This window comes from Olea europaea, unplaced genomic scaffold, assembly GCF_002742605.1.
Source record: "Olea europaea var. sylvestris unplaced genomic scaffold, O_europaea_v1 scaffold1391, whole genome shotgun sequence".
Taxonomy (NCBI): domain Eukaryota; kingdom Viridiplantae; phylum Streptophyta; class Magnoliopsida; order Lamiales; family Oleaceae; genus Olea; species Olea europaea.
Window position 1 is genome coordinate 150227 of NW_019231432.1, and position 11380 is coordinate 161606.

The window sequence follows — 11380 nt, forward strand, 5'->3', positions numbered from 1 at the left end:
TTGAAAAAAAAAAAAAATTGATTTACGTATAATATTATTTTATTAAAGATTATATTATTGAAAATAGGAGAGAGAAAAATAAAATTTAATGGAATGAAAATTTATGGGGGTCAAACAAGAACACTATTTTAATTATTTAAGACAACTTAATAAATAAAATAAAGAATACCAAGTAACTAAAATCATATATACTATGAATTGTTTAATAATTTCTACAACTAACCTAGACACTTCGTACTAATTAGGACCGGTCCCAAAATAACAAAAAACATTGTTGTTTTTCAAAATTAATTATATAAATGGACAAAAAATCCAATTGCAATTAATACGATCCAGTGATTCAATTTATTGCTAATATGGTCATGGTCAGGTTTTCTATGCGACTGATGCTGAAAATATAAGCACAAACAACATTTTGCTAGAAACAATCTAACACGAGAAAATAAACAAATTTAGCACATCAAGCCATCGATAGCTCGTTCTACAGGCATCCACACCAACATCAGCATTGTCAAAGTAAACTCAAATCCCAAATCTCTAATAACATTTTTGGCAAGCCATTAAAAGAGTTATCGAGATTAAGAAATTACTTCTAAAGACAATAATTTAAAAGTATTTACTTCTAAGGACCCCTGAGACCCTGTTTGGGAGTGATTTTTCACCTCCAAAAAATTGATTTTTTGATCGTTATTTCACTATTCCAACCATAATTTTTTACTTCTTCTCTCACATGTGACCCCCACTTTTTTCCCAATGGTTAAAAAATCAATTCTCAAAATTACTACTGAACAGACCCTAGTCTCATTGGAGAGAAGTTTTAGAGCATGTTTGAGCCCTTTTTTTTGTTCAAAATGTATTTTGAAATAATATTTTGATGGAGGATATGTAGTTAAAAAATTGGGATAATTACAGCAAAGGTCCCAAACTTTTAAAACATTAGCAGATTTTTTCCAAACCTTTAATTTGTTGCAATGGTCACTCCAAATCTTTTGAAATGTTGCAGCGAAAGTTCTTTTATACGATTTTCATCCAAATTTCTGTTAGCTGACTAAAAAATTTGATTTTGACCATATTTTTAATATTTTTTAAAAGGACAAAATAGTAACTTTCCGCCATGTTATTAAAATCGGCCCGGCACCGTCAGTTCAACCAGTAAAATTGGGAACTGGTTCCAAAATTGAGTCAATCATGCCCAGTTAACCGCTTAAAAATCATTGAATTGGCCGTTTAACCGTAAATCGATGAACCGGTCCCGATTTTGTGTCTCTCTCTTTTTTTTTTTTAATTTAAAAAATTTTAACTTCATGAATGAGCCTCATAAACAACAATTCAAAGACCCATAAAGAAATATTAGATGAGATGCTCCTTGTATAGATGCATTTATCTTAAATGATTTTATAAACTTCTAATGTGAGATAATGCATTTTATAGATGCAGTTCTCTCCAATGATTTTATAAACTTCCAATGTGGGATAATGACATAACAAAAATGTTGACAAATTATAAAATAATGAATCTAATTAACAAATTATTTGAATTTTTATGAAAAAAATTATTGTTTTCATAGTATTTTTATGTACTTATTGCATTCGGTTCTATCCCGATTCAACCCGATTGAACCTTTTGACCCTTAACCTCTTTTCCGAGTTGATGATCGGGTTGGTTTTTCAAAACATTGACTTTCCATTTACTACATTTAAAAATAGAAGTAAAAAAATAAAAACAGTAGATCTTCAACTTCCCCCCAACCCACCATCACCCACACAAAACTTCACTTCTCAAGGGATAACATACTCGCTCTCCTCATTCAAAACCCACAAAATATCCCCAATCTGAAAAGTAAATAAACAAAAATCCACATGTAAAGAACCCAAAAATCATCCCAAATCAAATTTACAAATTCAAGACTAGTACACAAAATAAAGCTGTTCGGACAAACAAAAGATAAAAATGCTAAATGGGTGTGATTGGAAAGCAAATGCACAAAGAGGCTATCTGGACGTGCTTCCTACAAAATAGAGAATTGATTTTCCTATCAAGTCATTGGGCCCACTTGATCTTTCAATGCAAAGTATTTTGTGTGTTTGTCCATTTTGCTCTCACATGCCTCCCACTTTGGCAATGTGCTAACCAATTGAAGGGCAAAAATGAGAAAAAGCCCTTGACGTGTATGTGGAAAGTCCGAGAAGAGCCAATACTTTGAATTTTTCAAGTGGTAAAAGACAAAGCAACAGTCGGAAAATTGATTTTAATCTACTTTGAAGTGGGACCAAACAGGCGCAAAATAAACATAGATAGATGGATGAATTTTAGAGCGGCAGTAGGTGACGGTGGGGCTGGGGAAAATTGAAGTTGAAGGCCAAACGCCGCTCCCGATTTTGCTCCATGCTTGGGGACACAGATAATATTCATGTGGATAAGACAGCCCTGTGTCGACCTTGCTATGGCAGTCCTTAGCCAACGGTGTCTTCACCCCAATGCACCATTATTATTCTCGCTGCCGTCGGGCCTCTAAGATGGATGTATAATTGCTTTTCCGTCACTTGTTGCCTAGGGATGTCAATTGGGGCTTGCCGACTAGAGCCGCCCATGGCTCAGTCCGAAAAAAGCCCGAGCTGATTTGGCTCGAGGCTCAGGCCAAGCCCATTTTGAGATTCCATATCAAGCCAGAGCGAGCACGTGTGGCTTGTTGGCTCAAGCTCGGGCTTTAATTAAAAAAGAAAAAAGAACAAAGGCAGCACTCTAAAAGGCAACCTAGTGCTATAAAAAAAATCGAGCCTGTCCGGCTAGGCTTTTCGGCTCGAGCCAAGGCTTATTTTTTTGGTCAAGCAAGAAAAAAGCCCGTTTGATTTTACTCAAGCCGAGCCCAAACCTTGAATTCGGCTCGCGAGCCGGCTCAACTCGACTCATTGACATGCCGTCAACTGCTAGGAAAAATTGAGTGTTTCTAGTTAAATTGAAATGAAATTAGGTGGGTTTAATCTGGGAATTGGGAGGTGGTATGACAAGAGGGGGATTAAATTTAATATTTAGGTTTTTTGAATGTAGTAAATGAAAAGTTACTATATTACCGTTTCAAAAATATTAAAAATATGGTCAAAGTCAAATTTTTTAATTAATTAATATACTTTTGGATGAAAATCATCTAAAAGAGCTTCTGCTGCAACGTTTCGAAAGGTTTGGGGTGACGATTGCAACAAATTAAAGATTTATGAGAAGTATGTTGATGTTTTAAAAGTTTGGGGCCTCTATTGCAATAATTTCTAAAAAGTAAGGAAATGTGTTGAGCCCTTGTTTGAGTCTCATTTTAAGTGAAAAAGTATTTTTAAATAGTGATTGATGGAGAATGTGTGGTTAAAAATTAATGAAAAATTTTGAATTTACGTGTAATATCATTTTATTGAAGAATGTGTGGTTGAGAATGAGTTTTGAAAAAATAAATTTTTGGAAGAATGATGATCAAACAAATCCTTAGATTTATGTGTAATATTATCTTATTGAAAAATATGTAATTGAAAAGAAGAAATAAAAAATATATTTTGAAATAATGGGATCAAATAAAGGCTTAATTTTTCAAAAATCTCTTTTACAAAATACGCAGAAATAACAATAGGAACCTGCCAAATGACCCAAGTGACAAATCCAATTATTTTGTCAGACACAAATTAAAACAAAGAATCCTTCCAGCTATTTTGTTTTATTGAGGTTTTTCCTTTCATAATCATATTTCCTTCTTTCCCCTCCAGGCTTCCACCACAACAAAAGAGTTCCCGTAAGGGCGGAGCTAAACTTGGAATCTTCCTCCATTTCTTCACAGTCCTTGCTCCTACCCACCCACCCACGCCAGTAAGCCCTCTTATATATATACATGGACGCTTTTTTGGAGTGAATTTTCTTGGTAACAGAGTGAACTTGATTGTTAACAGGTATATATCGTGATTACTGAGCGTATGGAGAGTAGAATCCCACCGGGAAGTTACTTCCAGTACTCTCCGTCTGGGGTTCATGGTTCACTTCAAAGGTCTTCGTCTCTTACAGATCGCGAAAGGTTTGGACTTTGATCTTCTTTTCTGATTCCTTTATTTTCCTTTAGTGTAATTCATTTTTTCTGTTTAACATCAATGTTTCTGTATATCCTTGAGGCTTTAATCTTTGTTTTTGTTGATGGGTTTAAATCTGAGCATAGTCAAATACAGTTTTAGTATTGTATTTTCTGGTCATTTTTCAAGTTTACTCTGCATCCTCTTGGTTAAAATGTTGCTAATTGCCTACATTATTTGCAAGTTGCGTGTGGTTTTATCACTGATGACATCTTCTAATTCCTTGTACAGGCTATATTATTGTGTGTGTTTAACATTGAGTCACACTTAATTTGATTGTTGCCTTAGTATGAATTTTTAATGCTGTCACGATGCAGTCTTCATTGTAAAAGAATTAGACACAAGCTTCTTGTTCCATCTTAAATTTGTATCCCCAAAGGGCATTTTCTGCCGTCAAATTTAGATTGGATGCCCTCTTGTTTTAACCTGCCTAAGTGAGATAATTCAAGAATTTAGAACTAAAATTAATATATTTTCTGTCTTGAGTAACTATCCGAATTCCTCGATGGAGCTCATAATCCAATATGTTCCCGAGTCAATCTTCTTAGTCTTTATTGGTATGAAACTTTTATTATTGAGAGATGCTCTTGTTATTCCCAAGAAGACGGCTCGGTAACAGCCCGCTTCTTCCACAGCGTGTCCCGTTCTAACTTATAAATTCTCAAAATACTTATTATCTCGTAGCCATCAAGTCTGAACTTCCCTTTTTATACAATTGGCTTTATACCGTGCTAGTTGAATATGAATTTCCTTTGTTATATGCTTGGCTTTATAAGGTGCTTAGAAAGACAATTCTTTGATGATCTGGTGTTAATCTTTCACTGAGCATGCTTAATTGCGGTACATGATTTGGTTGGTTTGACATTGACAGATATTTGGCAGATTTACTGGCAGAGAGGAAAAAATTAGCACCATTCATGCAGATTCTCCCAGTTTGCAGCAGACTTCTAAATCAAGGTCGTTATGTGCTACTAGGAGAGAGGCAAAAATTAGCACCATTCATGTTCTAGTGGTCTACCTCTTGCTTTCCAAACTCATTCTACTTTGATTTTGACCATGTTTCTCTAATTTCAATAATCAGGAAGAAAATTAAACAAACTTATGGGAAATACTATACAAGTGATCGTTGATTTAAAGAGACAAATTTTTCGAGTATTTATCTTGCAGTACTTGCTATTTTCAGTATATGAAAAAAATAATTTGCAGGGAACTTCTCCATGCCTTTGGTTGTTACTATTATATTCTAACACAAGAGAACTACCTAGTGAAATTATTCAGGATCTTAGTTAAGCCTGGAAATGCATCCAGTTAAGTTGAGGGGATATATTGTGCTAAATCTGCTAAACGTTAATTTTTTAATATCCATATGCTGTTTACCTGACCCAAAAATATGACTGGCAAGCTGACTCTACTTTAGCTTGGCAAGTTCTTGATGAAGCTTGATTACCGCAACACATTTGTTAATGTGATGCATCCAGCTTACTCCTCAATGTTTATAGATATCAAGCATGACATAACCAAGGCTACCTCTTTTCATTTACGTCGAAATTTAATGAGATCAAGAAAATCGGTTAATTCTTCTTTAAACACAATTTAAAACTGAATTTTACAATTTGAAACCAGATCATTAGTTTTTCAGTTCTTTAGCTAAGCGATGCAGAACAAATGATCCTATTGAACACTTCAGCAGTCAAGCCAAAAACAAAAGTTTGATGCATATGTATTGATGTATATAATCTTCTATCCTTTAAATAAACTTGTCTCTAGATAACTTGTTGGCGTGATTTTAAGAACATATACCTTCAATACCAAGAAATGGTGAAACTAATAGGTATATTGAGAAAAGCTAAATATAGCAAGTTTCATGTTAAGGCGATTAAGAACATTCCAGAGTGCGTTTAGGTGGTTTTATTCTGGTTTAGCTCTGTTTTCTTTTCAGCCATTGAGGTGAATCTAGGATCTGGTTTGAGATAAAAAAATACTTAAAATCAATCTATTTCTTAACATTTTGATGTTGTGAAAAAGAATAAGAAGATCAAGCTAAACCTACATCATTGCACGGCATGACTGCCTCTAGATCTGAACCCTTTATTCTGTATTTCTCCATCAAGGCTTTTCTGTTGTGATTTATAGCAGATAAGCCTAGAAAAGGAAATCTAATAAATAATAATTGCATAACTGCAATCAATGACTCCATGGTTATGACTTATGATCCCTTAAGATCTTTGAAGTTCTTTTCCCATTGAATGGCGGGTGATGAGGAGCTCGTCATTTGGCACTGACCTGAATTTTACAATTTTGGCAACACAAATGCTGTTATATGTTTTAACCACTGACTTAGCATAATATTGTTATACTAAGCATGGTATGTCTATAGTTCGAAATGTATTTGTTGATTTGATACCATCACTGGCTGCTGTTCTATCAGGGTTATGTATTCGAATTGAGTTGTCTAGGGATAAATTAGTTACATTACAGATTGCAGCCTAAGGCATATTCTTGTGTTGGATATCCACTGCAGGTGTTAAATTATTTTCTGTCAGTTTTTCCTCTATTGCAATTTCGTATTGAACTGTTTTCAGTTATGTTTTACTTTTGCAGAAATCATGCGAGTATCAGGATTGATATCTAATAAGCTAATAGAACTCGAAAGAATGGGACATGATAATCCGTATAGGTCATTGGGTCAACAGCCAAATGGAGGACCAATGAGTGTAATGGCATGGAATGCCATGCAAACTGAGGTGTGATCTATTTTATCTATTTTGGAGTTAATTTGGCTATGGACTATGAATTTTGAATGGAGAGATGGATTTGATCATCTATTTGATTGTAAACATGATTCTTATGGACTATATTTCTCCAATCTGTGATAATAAAACCAAAGTGTGAACACAATCTGCTAGTTAATTGTTGATATATATATATATATATATATATATATATATATATATATATATATATATATATATATATATATATATATATATATATATATATATATATATATATATATATATATATATATATATATATATATATATATATATATATATATATATATATATATATATATATATATATATATATATATATATATATATATATATATATATATATATATATATATATATATATATATATATATATATACTTTTTTTTTTCCCTGTTAGTCATTAACTTAGCTGTTCAAATTTTTGGTCTGATGTTTAAATTTGTGCTCCAGTTTTTCAGTAATTTAGGGGCACATACTACGAAGAACTTAAGTGATGTGATTGAAATTTGTATGAAATGTTACATGGGCAACTATTGCAGCTAAAATCATTTGTAAGAGATGTGCTATTTATGTCGACCAGCTTCATTGTTTTATGAATTTCCAATTCTGAGATTTAATTTTGGAAGATATATTTAGTAGCTGTACAGAGAGCATCTTCTAACATAAAATCGTCAATTGTGATTCCTTCTAAGAGTATTTCCTCAAGTCGGCTAGGATTATGTAACAGATATTACTTCTGATAGAAAATCCTCAGCCAATTTAAAGAAAATTTCCCTTCTTGATTAGTATCTGGACATTTGACGAAACTTCCCTCTTCTTCCATGGAAGAGTGGTCGTATTTAAATAGTCATTCCCACTTGGATAGATGGGGCACCACAAACAAGGAAGGGGTTTAAAATCCCTATTTCTATCTATTGATGAGACTACTATCTTTTCATGATCCATCAGAAAAGTTTGCAGGTCAAAATTTTTTGGTCTAATGCTTTGAATTGAGATTGGAAGTTCATTTATATAGCGACCTACATTATGAAAACTTAAAAGGATATTGTTCAAATTATTTTTAAATATCAAACATTAAATGGTTGCAGCTAAAATCATTTTTAAGGCACGTGCATTTTATGTTCTCATTTTACGAAGGCTTTTAAATCTATGACTAAATCTGCGAAAGATGTCTTCTGTTATGCACTGAGCATATATGGAGAGTAAATTGTGCTTCCGTATAGAATTTGCAATTTAAAGGAAGTTTCAAAAATAATAAACATAGCATAATTACCAACATTTTGGCCATTTAAATAAAGTTGCATTTCTTGATATTATTTCTTGAATTAGTGTCTGGAAATTCATCAAAAATTCTCGCTTCTTATATGCATCATTGTTTCTCATTTTAAATGCTCCTAACCTCCCATCTACATCTAGTAAAAATAAAATAAGCTGTGTGCTTAAATTCCTCACATTCTCATATAGTTTGTATTAAATGTGGAGTGCTCTCATACTCAAATGAGAATGGATACATGTGCTACTTATCCCAAACACAGAGCAATAGTTTGGACAGCCCTGCTTAGATAGGAAAGTATTTGGATTCTCCCATTTGCAAGATGTCTGCAGTGTGCTGTTGGTTAAAAAATTATATCTTAATGCAATCCATATCTCATTTATGTAACTGTTTATTCATCTAAAAGACCTTTATGATTTCTTCACTTGTATGAAAGTACAAGCATTACTTAAAATATTTTGCTCATATCTACTTGTAAAATTCCTTCAGATGTTTGCCATATGTATGTAGCCTGATGTCTAGATGATGTGTTGTCTTTAGATAACTAAACAGTGACATATATTGATTTTTTATTTAGTGGTTTTTTGCTAGAAATTCTGAAATGCAGTGGATTCTGCCTTGTTCTGCTTTTGTTCCTTATCAAAACACAGAGCCATTCCATAATTAGGTTGCATTGAATTAGTTTGTAAGTCCTTAGACTAGTTCAATAGTGGCTTCAGATAACACAGTTTGTGGGCTTGCTGATATCTCAGTGCATCCGTATTTGAGAAGAGGCCATTAATATTTAGCAACATTAATGCATTGGATGGCTGCAGTCAAATAATTTTTTTTGAAACTGATTGGAAAATGTACATGTTTAATGTACCTCATCAGGAAGATAAGCTCCTTCAGAAAATGGCTCCGTTTCAACCATCTTCTCTAAACTGGAATGCAGTACCTGGTACAAGAACCACTCCAGTTGTGAAGAAGGTTATCCGACTGGATGTTCCTGTGGAGAAATACCCAAGCGTGAGTAAAATTATCTTTAGCAAAATGCAGTTTAGTTATTTATCTTTATCCATATTGTTGAAAGATATAGAAAGTAACTTCTAACTTGAATTTGTGCAGTATAATTTTGTTGGCCGAATTTTGGGACCGCGTGGAAACTCTTTGAAAAGGGTTGAAGCTATGACAGAATGTAGAATATATATTAGGGGTCAGGGCTCAGTGAAGGATACTCTTGAGGTAACAATTCGTTTTACTTTTGGTTATATGACATGGTTGTGTTCTGTCGGCTACTACAGACCAAATTGGGGAGGTAGATTGTAAATTCATGTAAACTTCTATTCTGTTTTTATCACCTTAAATTCAGACTTACGCATATGTCAGATAATATGTTTCCCTAATAACCCTTGAAATTTGAGGCGGTTATTGTTCCCTTTGGACTTATCACTTGTTTGATTACTGTTCTAAATGTTATGATTTTCATCCAGCCTTCAAGACGGAAGGATATTTTGAGTTCTATCTGGCATAAATAGCTCTTTTCAACTATTATCACCATGGCGATGTGTATCTCCCTTTACATTTTTGAATGCGAATTATATAAATTTACATTTTAAATTATGGATAATCACTCGGTTGCCCTTGGGAAAAATATTTTCCACGGAAAAGATTTTTATGCTGTCTTCTCAAAAACTGTAACTTGAGATTGTAATTCCACCTTATTTGAAGTCAAATACGATACAAGGATAAGAATGTAGATCAATGCTTGTATATACTTAACCATGTTCAATGTCATCACCAAGCTTTACTGGTTTTGTTACTACCAACATGAATTTACTGTTTTCCAGCTGTGAGGCTAGAGGCTGAGTGAATATTGGTGATGTCTTTTCAAATTTCTCACAACTGTGTCCTTTATCTCCTTAGGAAGAGAAACTAAAAGACAAACCTGGATACGAGCACCTAAACGAACCACTACACATCTTGGTGGAGGCCGAATTTCCCGAGAACATCATAGATGCCCGCTTGGATCATGCAGTAGCTGTACTTGAAAAACTCTTAAAACCTGTGGTATGGATTTGAAGTTTTGAACAGCTTTGCAGCCCTTTGATATCATTAACCCCATCTTATTTTTAGGCATCTTACTGTTTCTCCCTTTCTCCTTTCAGGATGAATCCATGGACGTTTACAAGAAGCAACAGCTGAGAGAGTTGGCTATGCTAAATGGTACTCTTCGGGAAGAAAGCCCTAGCATGAGCCCGAGTATGAGCCCAAGCATGTCTCCTTTTAACAGCAATTGCATGAAACGAGCCAAAACAGGATTGTAACACTGCACGATAACTAATGGCATCTCTTGTGATATCGAAGTTGCTAGCTTGAAATTAACATTCCAATGATATGCGTAAAAGTTGCTCTCGATACGAATTCAGCCAAATTCGTTTGGGATGGATTAGAATGACTCCGTGCTGTGCTTCTGCTCACGATGGTGGGAACTGAGACAGAGAATGCTTCATTTCAAGTAGATTGAAGAAAATTTTGCTCTACTTATGACAGTCTATATATATATATATTAATGCACCACTGCCTTATTTAGATTGTTATAAGCGTTATACATTCGTTGCCGTAATGTCATTCTTGTGCTCCGTTACTACTGTCTTCAATGGCTAAATAGCCTACAACATTTTAAGATATTTGAAGATTTCTATTTCCTGCGTTCAATTCTGGCAGACTTCATTCAGAAAACATGTTTGAGTAATGATATATTTTGTTTTGACCTTTGAATGTACTATGTTGCTATCTATTGCTTTTTGTTGAAACTTGCTTTGTTGGTTCTGTTATGATTCTAATATTCATTCTTCTACAATAGTAGATTCAGGTTTTTAGTGTCTCTTCGTTGACTCAACTTCAAGAGTTTCATAACACTTAGCTCGGGTTTTGAGGAACAAAAGCAGCACTCTAAAAGGCGACCTAGAGCTATAAAAAAAAATAGAAAAAATCGAGTCGGCTCAACTCGGCTCATTGACATGCCGTCAACTGCTAGGAAGAATTGAGTGTTTCTAGTTAAATTGAAATGAAATTAGGTGGGTTTAATTTGGGAATTGGGAGGTGGTATGACAAGAGGGGGATTAAATTTAATATTTAGGTTTTTTGAATGTAGTAAATGAAAAGTTACTATTTTATCCTTTCAAAAATATTAAAAATATGGTCAAAATCAAAATTTTTAGTCAATTAATATACTTTTGGATGAAAATC

The 11380-nt window shown here is 33.7% G+C and overlaps 1 protein-coding gene across 1 annotated transcript; it reads left to right on the forward strand.

Moving 5' to 3' along the window:
• Positions 1-3686: 3686 nt before the first annotated feature.
• On the forward strand, positions 3687-10909 carry LOC111375623 (KH domain-containing protein At1g09660/At1g09670-like). The gene is made up of 8 exons (XM_022998477.1): positions 3687-3846; positions 3927-4048; positions 4972-5057; positions 6702-6844; positions 9023-9157; positions 9257-9373; positions 10055-10198; positions 10297-10909. The coding sequence occupies exons 2-8, from the start codon at positions 3951-3953 to the stop codon at positions 10453-10455; spliced, it is 882 nt and encodes a 293-aa protein (XP_022854245.1). The 5' UTR covers positions 3687-3846; positions 3927-3950; the 3' UTR covers positions 10456-10909.
• The last annotated feature ends 471 nt before the right edge of the window (positions 10910-11380 follow it).